This window comes from Bos taurus, chromosome 3, assembly GCF_002263795.3.
Source record: "Bos taurus isolate L1 Dominette 01449 registration number 42190680 breed Hereford chromosome 3, ARS-UCD2.0, whole genome shotgun sequence".
Taxonomy (NCBI): domain Eukaryota; kingdom Metazoa; phylum Chordata; class Mammalia; order Artiodactyla; family Bovidae; genus Bos; species Bos taurus.
In genome coordinates this window covers 57371949-57387247 of record NC_037330.1, presented here as the reverse complement: position 1 = coordinate 57387247, position 15299 = coordinate 57371949, and the positions used below count along the sequence as shown (strand labels likewise).

General features: G+C 37.7%; 2 protein-coding genes and 1 non-coding gene across 3 annotated transcripts in view; 2 read left to right on the top strand and 1 right to left on the bottom strand.

The window, feature by feature from the left end:
* The window catches only part of ODF2L (outer dense fiber of sperm tails 2 like), a 399873-nt gene that overhangs the window by 327100 nt on the left and 57474 nt on the right, over positions 1–15299 (bottom strand). The window lies entirely within an intron of this gene.
* The window catches only part of LOC784768 (calcium-activated chloride channel), a 32559-nt gene that overhangs the window by 1288 nt on the left and 15972 nt on the right, over positions 1–15299 (top strand). The window contains 6 exon segments of the mRNA NM_001242583.1: positions 282–422; positions 619–766; positions 1526–1634; positions 5150–5327; positions 11462–11689; positions 12784–13008. Coding sequence (NP_001229512.1) covers positions 282–422; positions 619–766; positions 1526–1634; positions 5150–5327; positions 11462–11689; positions 12784–13008 — 1029 coding nt within the window.
* On the top strand, positions 12564–12635 carry TRNAC-GCA (transfer RNA cysteine (anticodon GCA)). Its single transcript has one exon. It is a non-coding gene; the product is annotated as a tRNA-Cys (tRNA).

The window sequence follows — 15299 nt, the reverse complement described above, 5'->3', positions numbered from 1 at the left end:
CTTAATCACCTTTATATCTCACCTAGCACCCTCACTCCCTGCTCCAACTCATGTTGAATGCAGACCTGGACAGGTAAAAATTAAAGAACTGATTTCTAGGTATATAAAAATGAGAGTTTACAGACTAGATAGATATGGTAAAATGTAACCTACTTTTCAGTTAGTCTTTGCTAAAATATTTGGGGAGATGGGCTTAGATCAGCTTCTTCTTGCTTGTTTGTACACTTTCACATTCATTTCATTGTGAAACTGCCACTACAAGGTACTTTTAATTTTGTCAGGAAATGGTAACTGAAGCTTCTACTTACCTGTTTCATGCCACCAAACGAAGAGTTTATTTCAGGAATGTAAGCATTTTAATTCCAATGACGTGGAAGTCAAAATCTGAGTACTTAATGCCAAAACAAGAATCATATGACCAGGTAGGGTATTTTATCTAGCTCCTAAATTGTTTCTTCTTGCTGTGATTTTTAGAAATTAATGCTCATAATTTTGAGTAATTATTAATGACTACTTTAGTATTTAATTTAGTAATATTAATGTTCTAAATTTAGATGAAAATTTCCTTGTTTCTATTGCTCATGAGATCTGTTTTGGTTTGTTTATTCTGCCTTTTAGGCAGAAGTCATAGTTGCTAATCCTTACCTAAAACATGGAGATGATCCCTATACACTTCAATATGGAAGATGTGGAGAAAAAGGACAATATATACATTTTACTCCAAACTTCTTGCTGACTAATAATTTGCCTATCTATGGGTCCCGAGGTAAGGATATTTATTTCATACTTCTGTTTTTATTTTCACTGGAAACAAATATAACACTGTGATTGATGGTATTTTTTTAATTTTTAAAGGAAAAAATAAGTATTAATATTTTTGTTCAGAAAGTTACTAGTTATGTTCAACCTAACTACATTTCTTTTTGTACGTGTGTTTAATAATAAAGTTAGCCATTTACTGATACTAACTGATTTAACTTCTTTGGTCTAATGAAAGTTGTCAATTTCTAGATTTCCTTGACTCAGTTAGATTGATGATGTGGAGAAGGGAGACTTAAAATATAAGGAAACCCTATTTATATACAAGTTTCCCTCATTATTCAAAAGAAGTGTTTCTATCATAAGTCAGAATGATGTACAAGAAGCAATTACCTTAGGACACATCTTGCTAACAGATACACAAAATATGTTGAGATGAATCACAGATTGCTCACAGACACATTTCAAATCTATGAGGCTTGATGCCAAGCACAGTTGCTAGGGAAGGAGCTTGGTGCTGCCACTTTTCCTGCTCTGGGTGTGTGCTGTCCGTAAAACAGTTGGCTGCAAAACAAATGCCTAATGCTACCTTTGCTTTTCACCTTTTTTCATAAAAGCAAAATCCTCTTCAAATTTCTTTCTGTTAGTGAAAACAGGTACTGAGGTGGGTCTTTCATAAAAATGAAGTGGTGTATAATGAATTTTCAAAAAGCAGGGATACTTCTGTTGTAAACATAAATTTTAAAGCGGCAATATTCTCTCATAGGCAGAGCATTTGTCCATGAGTGGGCCCATCTCCGATGGGGAATATTTGATGAGTATAACGGGGACCAGCCATTCTATATCTCCAGAAGGAACACTATTGAAGCAACAAGGTATCATTCTATTGAATAAATCTGTTTTCAAATGTTTTCACTTATGAATTTTTAATTTTCTATACTAAGCAAACAAAGACTATCTCTGTGGTTGAGTGCTCACACACTCAACTGCAATATTCAACCTGCCCCATTATATATCTAACAATTTCTGAGTATTACATTTTGGAAGCACGATCAATCAAAATTTGGGAATAATTTCAATATTCATGGGGTTGTATTAAAAATATGTTGTTCTCAGAGGAAAGAGTTGGAGAAGGCAATGGCAACCCACTCCAGTACTCTTGCCTGGAAAATCCCATGGACAGAGGAGCCTGGTAGGCTGCAGTCCATGGGGTCGCTAAGAGTCGGACACGACTGAGCGACTTCACTTTCACTTTTCACTTTCATGCATTGGAGGAGGAAATGGCAACCCACTCCAGTGTTCTTGCCTGGAGAATCCCAGGGATGGCAGGGCCTGGTGGGCTGCCATCTGTGGGGTCACACAGAGTCGGACACGACTGAAGCGACTTAGCAGCAGCAGCAGCAGAGGAGAGAGAAAGAAAAAGGTTGTAATCTAAACCTTAAGATATCTGAGAATTAGAGCTCAAGTTCCTACCCAATCTTTTATTCCATGTGGTTCAAAGCTTTTTAAGGTCAATCTGTTTCACTGAAATCATTTAAACTGTTAGAGTCTCATGTTAAGTATATTTTATTTTTCATTTAATCTTGAGCTTAAAGAAAAGAAGTACTTTTCTTAAAAATAAGTGAAATTTTTGATTTTTTAAAGAATAGGTAGACTTAGCTCTTATTTATGAATAGATGAGATATTTAAGTTAAAACTATCAAATACATGGAATAGTTAATGAGTATTAAAGAACAACAGAAATTAGTGTAATTAAAACTGCTTTGGAATAAAAAAACATATTAGAGAAAAGAGGTGTGGTAGAAAAATGCCTTTGTATTGTTCGCTTTATGTCTACTAAGCTGCTAGAATCTTTCACAGAGACTAGGGTTTCAACCCAGGAAACACTCTCTCCTCTTCTCATGCAACAACCCCTCCCAGCACCACCTCCCGTATTCAGATAATGCTTGTTAGTCCTTCCAGTCTCAAATTAAATGCTTTCCCCCAAGTGTCTTTCCTCTCCCTCCATTTGTGATATCCTTGAGGCTGTTCCCAAAGCAACATGCACGGGCTGCTCTCACCTGCGTGTGTGTGTGTGTGTGTGTGTGTGTGTGTGCGCTCAGGCACTCATTCGTGTCTCTTTGTGACTCCATGGACTGCAGTCCACCAGGCTCCTCTGTCCATGGAATTTTCTAGGCAAGAATACTGGAGTGGGTTGCCATTTAATCCTTGAGGGTACTTCTCTCACAGTGGGCAATAATTTTCTGTATCATTTTATTTTCTCCACTAGACTTTAAGATCCTTGAGGACTGATTTTTTTAATCTCCTAGCCTTGTACATGGCATAAAGTAAAAATTAAACAAAGAATCTATCAAACAACTACTTTTTAAAAGTTAATGAAAAATAAATCAGGTTCCTTATCAGTCATAAAGATATATAGTAAAAACAAGTATTGAAAATAACACTGAGTTCCTACTGTGAGCCAGGCACTTTGTTGGAGGCAGTGTAAGTTTAATTTTCAGGCTTACTCTAGAGCAAACCTTCTGGGAAAATATGACTAATCATTTCTTTTAATCCTTGAAATACAAATAAATTTATTTAAATGGATTAATGGAATGAAGTTTAATATTAACACAGAATGGGATAAATCCTGCAAATAAACAAGAACTCTTTAGAATCTTTTACCCATACCCTACTCCACCTCATTCTCTGCCAGGGATTTGACAATTCTCTTACTTATAAAGACCAAAAGGTTTGAACACACAAGCATTTCTATACAGGGTTTATTTTTATTTCTTAATTCAGTCTAGCTCAATAAAATGTAAAATGTAAACACAAAAACCACACATGGTTTTTTATGTATGATATATACATCTATGTATATATGTATACATCTATTTAGCAATATGGGCTTCTCTGGTAGCTCAGCTGGTAAAGAATCTGCCTGTAATGCATAAGACTCTGGTTCGATTCCTGGATCAGAAAGACCCCCTGGAAAAGGGATAGGCTACCCACTCCAATATTCCTGGGCTTACCTGGTGGCTCAGATAGTAAAGAATGTGCCTGCAATGCGGGAGACAGGGTTCAATCCCTGGGTTGGGAAGACCCCTTGGAGGAGGGTATGGCAACCCACTCCAGTAGTCTTGCCTGGAGAATCTCATGGACAGAAGAGCCTGGAGGGCTACAGGCCACAGGGTTGCAAAGAGTCAGACACAACTGAACGACTAAGCACAGCACAACACATACAGCAATATCAGTTCAGATCGGTTGTGTCCGACTCTTCGCAACCCCATGGACGGCATCACGCCAGAATTCCCTGTCCATCACCAACTCCCAGAGCTTACTCAAACTCATGTCCATCAAGTCGGTGATGCCATCCAACCATCTCATCCTCTGTTGTCCCCGTCTCCTCCCACCTTCAATCTTTCCCAGCATCAGGGTCTTTTCAAATGAATCAGTTCTTCGCATCAGGTGGCCAAAGTATAGGAGTTTCAGCTTCAGCATCAGTCCTTCCAATGAATATTCAGGACTGATTTCCTTTAGGATTAACTGGTTTGATCTCCTTACAGTCCAAGGGACTCTCAAGAGTCTTCTCCAACACCACAGTTCAAAAGCATCAACTCTTCAGAGCTCAGCTTTCTTTATAGTCCAACTCTCACATCCATACATGACTACTGGAAAAACCATAGCTTTGATTAGATGGACCTTTGTCAGCAAAGAAATACCTCTGCTTTTGAATATGTTCTCTAGGTTGGTCATAGCTTTTCTTCCAAGGAGTAAGCGTCTTTTAATTTCATGGCTGCAGTCACCATCTGCAGTGATTTTGGACCCCAAAGAAATAAAGTCTCTTACTGTTTCCATTGTTTCCCCATCTACTTGCCATGGAGTGATGGGACCAGATGCCATGATCTTAGTTTTCTGAATGTTGAGCTTTAAGCCAACTTTTTTCACTCTCCTCTTTCAATTTCATCAAGAGGCTCTTTATACACACACACACACATGTGTGCAAGTATATATGTATATGTGTACCATGAGTAGGAAAGAGGGTTTTAAGCATAATGTTGACTCTCCCCTCCCCACTGGGAAGCAACTCCTCTGTATCTTTTAACTCAATTAATGTTCACAACATCCCTGTGAAGAATCATCATCTTTAGCTCAAAGTCACAAGGAGCTAATAGATATGTTGATCACTTTAATGAATGGTGAATATTAATACATATGAATTAACATCATTGTTCTTGTTGAAGTTGATGGTGAGTAGGGGTATGACACTGTGCCTACTTTTGTCAAAATGGAATTTGGTACATGGTCCATAGCAATTATCACTGAGGGAATGATTTTAGGATGTTAATATTTATTTATAATTTCTCTGGCCTTCATATATAAATGTAATCTAATTCTTTCACCATAGATGTTCAACTCATATTACTGGTACTAATGTGATTGTCAAATGCCAGGGAGGCAGCTGTATAACAAGGCCATGCAGACGTGACTCACAGACAGGGCTGTATGAGGCAAAATGTACATTCATCCCAGAAAAATCCCAGACTGCAAGGGAGTCCATCATGTTTATGCAAAGTCTCCATTCTGTAAGTACCTCCTTTTTCTAGTCTTACAAAGGAAGCCTTTGGAAAAAATTAATTAGGGAAACTGAATTTTCTACTGTGAAATTATACATACCAATAGAAGTAAGGAAAATTACTAAGACAGTTAACTAACAGTCATTTTATCCAGTTTTGTGTCACCAGTCCTGTCAGAATATATCTGGAAATTATCCCATACTTTATTACTAACCTGTCTTTTTTTCTTCAGAGGTAAAACTGTACCCTCCTCATTGGTATCACAGAATTTCTTATAGCATCCCTTCCCTCATTTGACTTCTGTATTGTCTAGAACTACAACCTTAATTATTTCTTCTAAGTGTTATTCATACTACGTTTCCAAAGCAAATCATTCTGTAGCTTCAGAAAGTACTGACAGTCTCTGCTTTCCATTACGTTCATACTAAAGCACACTATACTGGGCAAAATGATATTGTGAACACATAAATGGCTCTGTCTCTACAGAACAACAAACTGCTTAATCTGAAATTTCATTCTCTAGTTTTTTAAATGGGAATTTAAAAATACTTTACAGTATTATTGTTGTTAGTTTTATAAGAGCTAATATAAATAAAGTATGACAACAGTGCTTAGCACAAGGTGAGTACAAAGTAAACTTAATTTTTTTAATTTTTTAAAATTATAAAATATTTGGATAATAGGAAATTGTCTCTTTCCCTGGATAAATTCAGCTTAATTAATGTAAGCATATTATAGTTAACTCAATGAAAGTTTCCAAACATTAAAAATAGACTTTTAAATATGAAACATATGAAAGTTTTCAAAAACATCAAATCAAAATAAAGAATACTATCTCTAGATAGTAAACTAACAATTAAAAGAAGCAAATTTTCATGTACCAAATTACTAGTAACATAGACTTTATGGGTAGAGGTTTGTAAAAGCCTATCATTTCCAGTAAGCTTTAAAATTGCTTTGAAGTCTAGGGCATTAATAATGAAAGACTTGAGTAAAAATATAGACTTGATAAATTCTTCTAAAACTCCTAAATGAATCCAGTAAGATTTTTAAGTAAAAATTGTTTTCCAGCCTAATAAAGCTCCCTCCTGGGAATATCTGAAGCATGAGTCTAGAAATCTCACTTTAACCTGCTGCAAGTAGATCCACAAAGGTAGCCAAAGAATTCAGCATCCAAATAGATATTAGATCATGTGACACAAGAAGATAATTGGAACATATACTGTCTGTACCAAATTATAAATTCTGAAAGCATCTGCCTATTAAGAGATAACTGATGCTGCCTATCATAAAATAAATAATAATGAAGAAGGAAAATCATGTAGCTGAAATATGGAGGGCAATTTATATAAGATATGGCTCAGAGATAAATACTGTACTTTAACTATAATATCTTGTGCATAACACTACCTTCTAATTATTATAACATAGACTAAATACATACCTTCTAATTATTATCACATAGACTAAATACATTGTATGACTGTACCCAAGGCATAAGCTCAGACCCAGGAGAAATACGCTCTGAAATAATGAATATTCAAGTCCATGATTTTCTTCCTTTAAACTTCATTATTCCCACTTCATGTCCAGCACTGTATTAGGAGCAGAAAAAATACACAAATAATCAAAAAGAACTGTTTTTGAGGAACTCAATTTAGTGAGGCTGGTAGATGTAAGAAAAATAAATAAGAATACAAAGTAGGAAGAAATAGAAACCAAGTATTGTGGGAGTACAGAAAATGTCTCAAACTAGAGGTCAGAAAACAGATTCTAAAAGAAATGAGCTTTGAGTTGGGATTTGGAAAAAAAATTAGTAAGAACTTGCTAAAGCAGGAAGAGGAAGTGTATTCTAGGCAAAGAAACAGGTTTACAAAAACAAAGATGGAAAAATACACGGATGCCACACATGACTGCACAAGTTGAGCACTGCCCAAATTATCTGCAGCATGGTCACTAAAATTTTAATGTTTATTAGAACAATTTTAAAGTTATTGTTGTTGTTCAGTCACTAAGATGTGCCCAACTCTTTGCAACCCCATGAACTGCAGCACGCCAGGCTTCCCTGTCCTTCACCACCTCCCAGATTTTGCTCAAACTCATGTTCATTGACTCAATGATGCCATCCAACCATCTCATCTGCTGTTGCCCCCTTCACCTCCTGCCTTCAATCTTTCCCAGCATCAGGGTCTTTTTCAGTGAGTCAGTCCTTCGTATCAGGTGGCCAAAGTACTGGTGCTTCAGCATCAGCATCAGCATCAGTCCTTCCAATGAATATTCAGGGTTGGTTTCCTTTAGGATTGACCACTTTAATCTCCTTGCTGTCCAAGTGACTCTCAAGAATGTTCTCCAACACCACAGTTCAAAAGCATCAATTCTTTGGCACTCAGCCTTCTTTATAGTCCAACTCTCACATCCATACATGACTACTGGAAAAACCATAGCCTTGACTAGATGGACCTTTGTTGGCAAAGTAATGGCTCTACTTTTTAATATGCTGTCTATAATGGCACCCCACTCCAGTATTCTTGCCTGGAAAATCCCATGGACAGAGGAGCCTGGAAGGCTGCAGTCCATGGGGTCACTGAGGGTCGGACACGACTGAGCGACTTCACTTTCACTTTTCACTTTCATGCATTGGAGAAGGAAATGGCAACCCACTCCAGTGTTCTTGCCTGGAGAATCCCAGGGACGGCAGAGCCTGGTGGACTGCAGTCTATGGGGTCACACAGAGTCAGACACAACTGAAGCGACTTAGCAGCAGCAGCAGCCTTCTTTATGGTCCAACTCTCACATCCATACATGACTACTGGATAGAAATAAAAAGAACTTGAGAAAGGGGCACCTTTCTATAATTTGCACAAATTTCCTGTTCTCTTTTTCCATTTGTATTAGTGAGAACCTTATAAAAGCTTCTGGCATACTCTAAAGAACAGGAGAAAGTTCAGTGTCCTATAAGCAAAATATACACGGTAAGGAAGAAACATGGAATGAGACTGAAACACAAAATTGGAAGCTACAAACCTAAGGTGTTCAGATTTTTATTTTATCAACCTCAGGCTTGTAATGTAACCAGCTAATTCCTTCAGGACAGTTCTTCTGTCTGTGAAAAATAAAAGGGAGTGAGATAGTGAAGGTAGGCAGACCAACTGGAAGGACATGAAAACAGGCAGACAAGAGACCTGAAGGTCACAAATAAAGGCAGTGACAGTAGTAAAAGGAGTCATATTTCATATGCATTTCATAACATCAAGATGATTGTAAATCACTGCTTTGACTGAAAACTATCCTTTTCTTCCATCCAATATATCCCCTTCTAAGAAATATCGGTCAGAAACATAAGAGAAGGAAAAGAAACTCTTCCAACTTGAATAAAAGTTATGCAGGTTTAATAATTTAGTTCTAAACCTGAATTTATAGCCAGAGATTTATATGAGGGCATTTAAAAAAATAAAATGACACAAAGCTGAGGCTTTACTGTAAGACAAATTCTCTCCTAATGCTACACTAGTTTATCCAGTGTTTCTCCAACTTGCTATATTTTCAAAACTTGGAGGATTTTAATAGGTTCTATAGTAATGGACGGAGAAGGCAATGGCACCCCACTGCAGTACTCTTGCCTGGAAAATCCCATGGATGGAGGAGCCTGGTGGGCTGCAGTCCATGGGGTCGCTAAGAGTCTGACATGACTGAGCAACTTCACTTTCACTTTTCACTTGCATGCATTGGAGAAGGAAATGGCAACCCACTCCAGTGTTCTTCCCTGGAGAATCCCAGGGACGGGGGAGCCTGGTGGGCTGCCGTCTATGCGGTCACGCAGAGTCGGACACGACTGAAGCGACTTAGCAGCAGCAGCAGCATAGTAATGGAACATCATTTGGCAGAATTACTGGACATGACTCACCAGTTCAGTTCAGTTCAGTGGCTCAGTCGTGTACGACTCTTTGTGACCCAATGCACTGCAGCACACCAGGCTTCCCTGTCCATCACCAACTCCCAGAGCTTACTCAAACTCATGTCCATCGAGTCTGTGATGCCATCCAACCATCGCATCCTCTGTCATCCCCTTCTCCTCCCGCCTCCAATCTTTCCCAGCAACAGGGTCTTTTCAAATGAGTCAGTTCTTTACATTAGGTGGCCAAAGTATTGAAGTTTCTGCTTCAGCATCAGTCCTTCCAATGAATATTCAGGACTGATTTCCTTTAGGATGGATAGGTTGGATCTCCTTGCAGTCCAAGAGACTCTCAAGAGCCTTCTCCAACACCACAATTCAAAAGCATCAATTCTTCGGCACTCAGCTTTCTGATAGTCCAGCTATCACATACATACATAACTACTGGAAAAACCATAGCTTTGACTAGACAGACCTTTGTCAGCAAAGTAATGTCTCTGCTTTTTAATATGCTGTCTAGGTTGGTCCAAGGAGTTAGTGTCTTTTAATTTCATGGCTGCAATCACCATGTGTAGCGATTTTGGAGCTCCCCCCAAAAAAGTCAGCCATTCTTTTCACTGTTTCCCCATCTATTTGCCATGAAGTGATGGGAACAGATGCCATGATCTTAGTTTTTTCAGTGTTGAGTTTTAAGCCAGCTTTTTCACTCTCCTCTTTCATTTTCATCAAGAGGCTCTTTAGTTCTTCTTCACTTTCTGCCATCAGGGTGGTGTCAACCTGCATATCTGAGGTTGTTGATATTTCTCCTAGCAATCTTGATTCTAGCTTGTGTCTCATCCAGCCCAGCGTTTCTCATGATGTACTTTGCATATAATTAAGCAGGGTGACAATATACAGCTTTGACGTACTCCTTTCCCGATTTGGAACCAGTCTGTTGTTCCATGTCCAGTTCTACCTGTTGCTTCTTGATCTGCTACAGATTTCTCAGGAGGCAGGTCAGGTGGTCTGGTATTCCCATCTCTTTCAGAATTTTCCACAGTTTATTGTGATCCACACAGTCAAAGGCTTTGACATAGTCAATAAAGCAGAAATAGATGTTTTTCTGGAACTCTCTTGCTTTTTCCATGATCCAGCGGATGTTGGCAATTTGATAATCTGGTTCCTCTGCCTTTTCTAAAACCAGCTTGAACATCTGGAAGTTCACGGTTCACGTACTGCTGAAGCCTGGCTTGGAGAATTTTCAGCATTACTTTACTAGCGTGGGAGACGAGTGCAATTGTGCAGTAGTTTGAGCATTCTTTGGCATTGCCTTTCTTTGGGATTGGAATGAAAACTGACTTTTTCCAGTCCTGTGGCCACTGTTGAGTTTTCCAAATTTGCTGGCATATTGCATGCAGCACTTTTCACAGCATCATCTTTTAGGATTTGAAACAGCTCAACTGCAATTCTATCACCTCCACTAGCTTTGTTCGTAGTGATGCTTCCTAAGGAGGCATCACATTTCTTTTCTTTCTTCCCACATTGTCATTACTTTTTCAGGAGTATTATTTATTTCTGAGTTCACAGAGCCAGTAACATTCAGAGTAACAATGTAACAATGTTACATATTTGTTTTCAAGTTTTCCAATAAATTATAAAGAGATAGCAAATACTTAGGCAATTAAAGAAGGCTATTTTCTTTAGCCTACTCTTAGGGGTCAGCTAGAAATTACTACAAATCCTACCCCTTTTTCCATTAAACTTATTTCAAAGCTTGAATTCCCCAAGAGTCTACAAGGGAAAGTAAGAAGTTAACTTAAGCAATTAAGATGATGTAAGCCACCATCATCCCCCAAGGACTTCCCTGGTAACTCAGATGGTGAAGAATATGCCTGCAATGCAGAAGACCTGGGTTCGATCTCTGAGTCAGAAAGATTCCCTGGAGAAGGGAATGGCTACCCATTCCAGTATTCTTGCCTGGAGAATTCCATGGACAGAGGATTCTGGCAGGCTATAGTCCATGGGGTCACAAAGAGTCAGACACCCATAACTAAAAAAATTACCAAATAATTTTCCAGTGCATATGATTTTACTTTGCTTTTTCTCCACTAAAGTATGCAAAACAGATGTGAGAATGTTAGATTATGAAATAATTGTTAATTAGCAGGAGATAAAATCTGTGAAGGATGTATAACACAGCCAGCTGTATATTTGGAAAGGGAGGTAATGCATCAGTTACTGTATAATTGTCTTTCAATTGATTTTTTTCCAGGTGACTGAATTTTGTACAGAAAAAACACACAATGTGGAAGCTCCAAACCTACAAAACAAAATGTGCAATGGCAAAAGCACATGGGATGTAATCATGAACTCTACTGACTTTCAAAATACATCTCCCATGACAGAAATGAATCCACCGACTCAACCTACATTTTCATTGCTCAAGTCCAAACAGCGAGTAGTTTGTTTGGTACTTGATAAATCTGGAAGCATGTCTTCAGTAAGATTTTTTTTTTTTTTAGCTCTTTTAAATTAGATATTTAAGCTAATGGATGTATAATTTAATCTTAGGTTTAGTTTTACTAAGCTAACTAAAATTTATTATTCTAATAAATTTTAATCAATGATTTTGTATGGACAAGCACTAGAAGATAATATACTAAAATAAAAGTAATTTTTATATTAAGGTTATTGGATTATGGATGACATTTATTCTTTTAACTTTTAGTTCTAACAAACAAGAAATAATATAACTGAACAAAAAGAAAAAGTGAAAATCACTCATGATTCCACCACTGAGCATAATACTTTGTTTCTGTGTATGCACTTGTATTTCCTTCTCAAAAATGTGATTATCTTACATAATATTTCATAATATGATTTTTTACTTACTATACCTTAAACACTCCCCAGGGGAAAAAATGATTCCATGAGACATATTTTAATGATTGTATCATATGCACAAACTATAATTTAGTCAAATAACTCCTCATTAATGGACATTTTGATGATTTTCAACTTATCAAAAATTACACTGCAACAAACATTTTTGTGTGCATTTTAAATTATTTCCTTATTGTTAAAGAAGACAGTATACATTTTCAGGGCTTTCCCAAGTATGACATGACTGACTTTTTAAGTTTTTCTTTAATATTTCTTTTTAATATAATGAAGTTAAATGCTAAAATACAGTAATCAATTATTACCATGCTCTCTGGCCATGAACTTTGTTTTCACCAGTCTGTCAAGATTGGAGGAAACTCCGGGATTGTTCAGACATGCCACAATAATTGATTCAGTGATTACTGGAATTATTTAATCCCTTTAGTTTAAATTATAAGAATTTGTCAGGGATATTAAAACAAATAGGGGCTTCCCTGGTGGCTCAGAGGTTAAAGCACCTGCCTGCAATGCAGGAGACCCAGGTTCGATCCCTGGGTCGGGAAGATCCCCTGGAGAAGGAAATGGCAACCCACTCCAGTATTCTTGCCTGGAGAATCCCATGGAGAGAAGAGGCTGGTAGGCTACAGTCCACGGGGTCACAAAGAGTCAGACACAACTGAGCGACTTCATTTTCACTTTCTTTTCTTACAGGAAGATCGTCTCTTTCGAATGAATCAAGCAGCAGAATTATTCTTGATTCAAATTATTGAAAAGGGATCCTTGGTTGGGATGGTTACATTTGACAGTGTTGCTGAAATCCGAAATAATCTAACAAAAATAACTGATGATAATGTTTATGAAAATATCACTGCAAATCTGCCTCAAGAAGCTAATGGTGGAACTTCAATTTGTAGGGGGCTCAAAGCAGGATTTCAGGTAAAATAAAAATGCTTTTATAAGTATCATTTGCATTTATTATTACTTTTAATATTGTCCAGCTCTCTTACAAGGGTCATGAGCATAGAGGTCTCTCATTTAAATAATTTTTTTTCAATAGTAAAAGACGTTTATCTGTTTACACAATCAATAGCCAGACAAAAAATAAAAGATAATTACAATTGCAGGCCATAATCGGGACATGATTAAACTAACAATATAAAGTAATTACATACAGTTTGGGGGGGTCAAGCAGAGTGATGTGCTAAGTGGAAGTACCTACATGCACATGTTTTTATCTGCCCAGCCAGTCTACATCTTTTAGTTGATGCATTTAATCCATTTACATTTAAGGTAATTATGGATATGTACGGGCTTCCCTTGTGGCTCAGCTGGTAAAGAGTCCGCCTGCAGTGCAGGAGACCTGGGTTGGATCTCTGGGTTGGGAAGATTCCCTGGAGAAGGGAAAGGCTACCCACTCCAGTATTCTGGCCTAGAGAATTCCACGGACTGTATATAGTCCATGGGGTTGCAAAGAGTCGGACACGACTGGGCAACTTTCACTTTCACTTTCATATGGTCCTATTACCATTTTCTTAATTATTTTGGGTTTATTTTTTGTAGGTCTTTTCCTTGTCTTGTTTTCTGCCTACAAGTTCCTTTAGCATTTGTTGTAAAGCTGGTTTGGTGGCACTGAATATTCTCAACTTTTGCTTATCTGGAAAGCTTTTGTTTTCTCCATCAAATCTGAATGAGAGCCTTGTTATGTAGAATATTCATGGATGTAGATTCTTCCCTTTCATCACTTTAAATATATCATGTCATTCCCTTCTGGTTTGTAGAGTTACTATTGAGAAATCAGCTGATAACCTGATGGGAGTTCTCTTGTATGTTATTGGTCATTTTTCCTTGTTGTTTTAAATATTCTACCTTGTCTTTAATTTTTGTCAGTTTGATTACTGTGTGTTTCAGTGTGTTCCTCCTTGGGTTTATCCTGCCTGGGACTCTCTGTGCTTTCTGGACTTGGTTGACTATTTCCATTCTCACGTTAGGGAAGTTTCAGTTATTATCTCTTCAAATATTTTCTCAGGTCCTTCCTCTCTCTCTTCTACTTCTGGGACCCTCAAAATGTGAATGTTGGTGTGTTTAATGCTATCCCAGGGGTCTCTTAGGCTATCTTCTTTTTTTTTCATTCTTTTTTATATATTCTGTTCTATGGGAGTGATTTCCACCATTCTGTCCTCCAGGTCATTTATCCGTTCTCCTGCCTCAGTTATTCTGCTACTGACTCCTTCTAGTGTATTATTCATCTCTGTTTGTTCTTTAGTTCTTATAGGTCTTTGGTAAACATTTTTTGCATCTTCACCATTGTTCCCGAGATCCTGGATCATCTTCACTTTCACTATTCTGAATTATTTTTCTGGGAGGTTGCCTATCTCCACAACATTTAGTATTTTTCTGGGGTTTTATCTTGTCCCCTCATCTGGGATATAACCTTTTGCTTTGTCATCCTGACTAACTTTCTGTAATGTGGCTTTTGTTCTAGCTGTGGGATTGTGGTTCTTATTGCTTCTTCTGTCTTGCGTTCTGATGGAGGAGGCTAAGAGGCTTGTGTAAGCTTCCTGATGGGAGGGACTGGCAGTGGGAAAAACTGGGTCTTGCACTGGTGGGCACGGCCTCGCTCAATAAATTTCAACCCAATTATCTGCTGATGGGTAGAGTTGTGCTCCCTCTGTTAGTTGTTTGGCCTGAGGCAACCCAGCCTTGGGGTCTACAGGCTCTAGGGTTAATGGTGACCTCCAAGAGGGCTTATGCCAAGGGGGGATGTTGGGTATCTTTTTTTGGTGGGTTCCAGCATCTTCCTGTTGATGGCTGTTCAACAACTAGTTGAGATTTTGGTTTTCTCACAGGAGGAGATGAGCACACATCCTTCTACTCTGTCATCTTGAACTCTCATTTAAATAATTTTTAAAGACATTCTATTGCCTATTGTTCTTACTCCTAAGGTACTGCATTGCACTGAGGAGTGGTTAAAGGGAAGAAAAATTCTATGTAAACATAATCATCATGATTTTATTGAGAAAGTCTTCATTTCTTGATCATTCCAAAGTCCAAATTTCTATGAGGATAAAATAATGCTGTTAAAGGGATTTTAGAAGAGGGAGATTACTAGTATTTTTATATTATGGATAAAGAAAACCCCAGTTCATCCAATTAAATTGACATTTAAAATCACAAAAATAGAGGTAGTTGCTCAAGTATAGTATGAAACTCACAACACATAGGTAGAA